General features: G+C 41.6%; 1 protein-coding gene across 1 annotated transcript in view; it reads right to left on the bottom strand.

Annotated features, from left to right (window-relative positions):
- LOC119279351 overlaps positions 1–3,433 on the bottom strand; it is a 9,662-nt gene extending 6,229 nt beyond the window's left edge. The window contains exon 1 of the mRNA XM_037560615.1: positions 3,091–3,433. Coding sequence (XP_037416512.1) covers positions 3,091–3,423 — 333 coding nt within the window. The 5' untranslated portion in view covers positions 3,424–3,433. The remainder of the gene's footprint in view (positions 1–3,090) is intronic.
- Positions 3,434–4,422: the final 989 nt, after the last annotated feature.

The following is a 4,422-nucleotide window of genomic DNA, read 5'->3' as shown; positions in this document are numbered from 1 at the left end:
GTTAATAGACTTTTTTGGTGATATTATTATTGAATATGCATGTTTGGTGATATTATTGTTAATAGATTTTTTGGTGATATTTAGTTTGTGTAATTAATTTTGTTCATAGAATTTTAATGATTTTTTTGTTCATAGTATGTAGAAAAAGGAAAAAAATAAGAAGTAGTTTATATATAATGAAGTACTTTGTTTTTAGTAAGTACTACTTATTTATTTATAGTAAGTGCTTAGTAGTTGAACTAGATAGTTGATTTAATTAGATTTTTTTGTTAGATTAGATTTTTTTGTTAGATTACATGTGTAGTAATTAATTTGTTCATATTATGTTAGATATTTTTGTTAGATTAATTAGAATTTTTTTGTTAGATTAGATATGTGTAGTAATTAGTTTCTTCATACTATGTTAGATTTAACTATATATAGAAGTAGTTCCCGCGTCGACGTCGGCGATGCCTATCCCGCATCCTCGTCGTCGTCGACTCGGCGGTGGAGGCCTGCTTGATTAGGGCCATGTTCGGGACTGGGCTCCGCCGGGTTGGTATTCGGAGGTGCTACCTTCCGGGGGACGTAGGTTGGTGAGGAGGCAGCCCGTTGTTGACCCGATCCTTGTTTGGTGGCTGTCGCGTGGGCCAGTGACGGTGGTGAGGCATCCGGACACCGCGGAGGTGGTACGTCACCGTGTCAGCGAGGAGGACGAGCATGTCCGTCGCTACATGGTTGCATTGGAGGGGAGGTTCGACAATACCTGGCAGGTTCTTAAGGGATCTCACTGGAGCTATGATCCTGTGATGGTTCCTTATCTTTGGGTGTCCACCGCCCGCGTCGATACCCGTCGGGCGCTACGGTTCTAGTTGTATTAGTGATAATATTCGATGATGTATGGACACCAAGAGATGATGTACTTTTTCTTATAATTATTGAATGCATGCTAATTTGAATACTATACTTTATTTTATGATTTGGTTTTGCTTATTTTATGATTTGGTTTTGCTTATTGAATGCTCATATTGGATAAGTTATCCTTCATTCCCGTGTGCTAGACAATTTGGTATAATAATGCATTCGGGAATGAAAGAGGAGCTACGTACGTACATTGATCATCGATAGTCAACCCGTGATTAATAATAATGATCTAGTTTAATATTTGAATTATGAACGTAGGCCGGAAATGTCGTACTCATCGGATGACGAAACCGCCCGGGGGAGTGCGACTGGTGCCACGACGACCGAGGTATGTGCGACAGGTTCATTGAGCTGGACGAAGATCGGCGCTTCAGCATTAAGCTCGAGGAGACTTGCGATGTTCATACGGTACGCAACGACGATAATAGTTTTTTTCGTAATTAAGCACGACTTCAACTATTTTAACGTGTATTTTTCATCTTTTCCAATTCGACTAGCTTATCCCATGCTTTGCAAGACGCTATGTCTTGGAGAGGATGGGTTTTGAAGACCATGAAAATTTCAAAACCAAAAAAAGTATCCTAAGTACCCATCATGGTGTGGATTTTCAAGTAAAGCTGTACAATGCTCAGAGTGTAACCCATTTTGGTTGCAAAAATTGGAATGCATTTTGCAAGATGTATGGTCTTGATGAGGGTATGCTTGTCACCATGGATCTTGGTGATCCTACAATCGAGCAAGAGACACCTTCGATTTGGGTCTTTGTGGATACACCTCCAGTTCTTCCCTCATGTGAGCTAAACATAGTTATTAAGTAATTTATATTGTTTATTTCAAAATATATAGTTGACAACTTATCTCCATTGACAGCTTATTTTCATTTTTCAAAGAATGTGCGGAAGATGGTAGACAGAACGTACTACACCGAAGGCTTCGAATTAACTTATCAGGAGAAAAATCATCTGGTCGGATTTTGTACTGATCTTGAGAATTACAATATCTACAATCAAACTCCTCAACATTATGGTCAATACGTGCCACTAGTACACGTGTTAAACTACGGTAACTACCATGGAGATACCCTGGTAAGATTATTTTTTACTATTACAACATCCGTGCATCTTTTTGCACACTTTTAAAACTAGTACATCATTGCTAACTATGAAGTTATTACTATGTTTTTTAACAGATAATCCCGAATGATTGTGTGCCTCATCTGATGTATACACATGGTAGCCTTCATGTTTTGAACATACAACCAGGTCGTCCTACGAATCTCAACTGTCCATACCGGGTTTCTAAAAGAAATGGAGACATAACAATCAAAGAATGGGAAAAAATGCATGGACAGTCGTAAGGAGCTTCTTGGAAGCAATAAGCAGTGAAGGGGAAGAATTGGAGACAGGATGATCGCCATTCTTCATAATGAAGAGTCAGGGTCTATATTGTTTTATGCTATTTTACCTTAAAGGTGTAGGTCCTACCTGATACTGATGATCATGTGGTAAGAACAATTATGTAGGGTTGGGTTCGATGACTATGAGAATGATGATCGTATGACTTATTATTAATAACGAGTAGAAGTTGTATGATGATGCATGATTAGTAGGACTTGTTATTATATACATATATGATGATGTATGATGCAAAGCATGCATGAGCATGTTATATCTGCGGGTGCAATGAACATAGCAGCAGCGTTGATAAACCAAGGACGAAGATAAGAGAGGACACTTCTCTCTATTAGCTAGCTATAATAACAACCTAAAAATAACCCTCAAAACCCCTAAAGCAGCCACTTTTGTAAAAAAAATTGACTTTTGGTCCCGGTTGGAGCCACCAACCGGGACCAAAGGCCCTCTAACTGGGCTCGGTACACAGGGCCACGTGGAGCCGCATTGGTCCCGGTTCGTGTTTGAACCGGGACTAATGGGTGGTGGCATTAGTAATGACCCATTAGTCCCGGTTCATAAACTGGGACTAAAGGCCCTTACGAATCGGGACTAATGGGTGGTTTTCTACTAGTGTATTCATAACAAACAAAAGCATGATCTAAGCAAAATCAAGCGACGCATGTCTTTTCCTCTCTTCGTGATGAACAAGCAGAAACGGCTTGCACTGCGACTATTCCAGGCTTCCCACAGATGGAAACATTTGATTTCGGGCCGAGGCGTGGTGATCACTCACCTGGAGACGCATGTAGTGGCTGATCCCGAAGGCGATGTCCCCGAACGGCCACTTCCCCAGCGTCTCGCCGTACGCCAACCTCACCGTCCTCGCCGCCACGGCCGCGGCTTCCCTCCAGCTCGCCGGCGCGCTCTCCGGCCACCTCGCCTCGCTTTCCCCGCCAACGTCCCTCCGCCCGTTCCGCCTCCTTGGCGCCTCCTCCGCTCCGTCGGGGGACAGTCGTCCGGAGAGCACGACATAGACCAGCGCCGCCGTCCCCGCCGCTGACGATGCCACCCCCTTGGCTCCCATTCTGGGCGTGCGGTGGCGGGAGGAATTAAGCAGATCGTTCATCGAAGTACCATTTTCCTCTTCATGTGTATGGGTATTCCGGGAAATCCGAAGGAGCATATCCGGGGTGCTTATGCTGATGCTATGAAGAATAGTGTTTGGATATTCTGCTGGCGGTAGCCAAAAGATACCTGCTGGCTGCTGCCTTTCTGAATGTGTACCAGTTCGGTCACGTTTGGCAAATCTAGCGTGACAATGGTGAGTGGGCTTAAAACTTAAAACATCAAATTTCTAAGCCTAATTAACAAGTGCATTGGATGTCGAGTGGGGCGTTGCAAAGACCGAGCTCCATGGAGCTCATTTTGCACACAAAAACAAAACATATTTAAAAGTTTCAAAAAATGCCAATTTTTTCTACAAATACATATGCATATTCCTCAAGTATGTATAAAATTTTATCAACTAATTTGATTATTTGCATGCTACACAAAAAAGACAAATATCGGGCCCAAATACAACAAAAAGTCCATTTTAATATGTGTATTTGTCTTTTGCATGTATATATGTTCATGAAACTTTGCACATGTATACTACAAGTATATGTCTACATATGTACTTTTTTTCAGATTTTTTTTTAGGTGTGAAAAATTATTTTCGCTGAGAAAAAGTAAAGAGCTCAATGGAGCACGGCCTTTGCAAGCACTTTTCAATTGGATGTCGCATGTAAAGCACCTAGATAAAATTGTCAATTGATATGTTTTGATCACTAAATATAATACTCCCTCCATTTAAACTAAAGTCACGACACTCATTTTGGGACGAAGGGAGTATATTTTTTTAGGACAAGCTTATACTTGTGTATGCGGTTGGAGCGGGTGGTCAGGGAGGTTTTTACCCAACATGGATGATAGCATAATCTCCGAATATGTCCACACCTCCTTCAGCATAGGCATAGTGTCGGTCCTATATGACTCTACTGTTGCCGATATGTCAATTTTTTCTATATTATGTTTTGTCAGATTGTTGGTAGTACAACTGCGGAGACAGACCCCCGCATCGCTC

The sequence above is a fragment of the Triticum dicoccoides genome, chromosome 3B, assembly GCF_002162155.2.
Source record: "Triticum dicoccoides isolate Atlit2015 ecotype Zavitan chromosome 3B, WEW_v2.0, whole genome shotgun sequence".
In the NCBI taxonomy this organism is placed as follows: domain Eukaryota; kingdom Viridiplantae; phylum Streptophyta; class Magnoliopsida; order Poales; family Poaceae; genus Triticum; species Triticum dicoccoides.
Note: the sequence above shows the minus strand (reverse complement) of the source record. Positions and strands in the feature narration are given on the sequence as shown.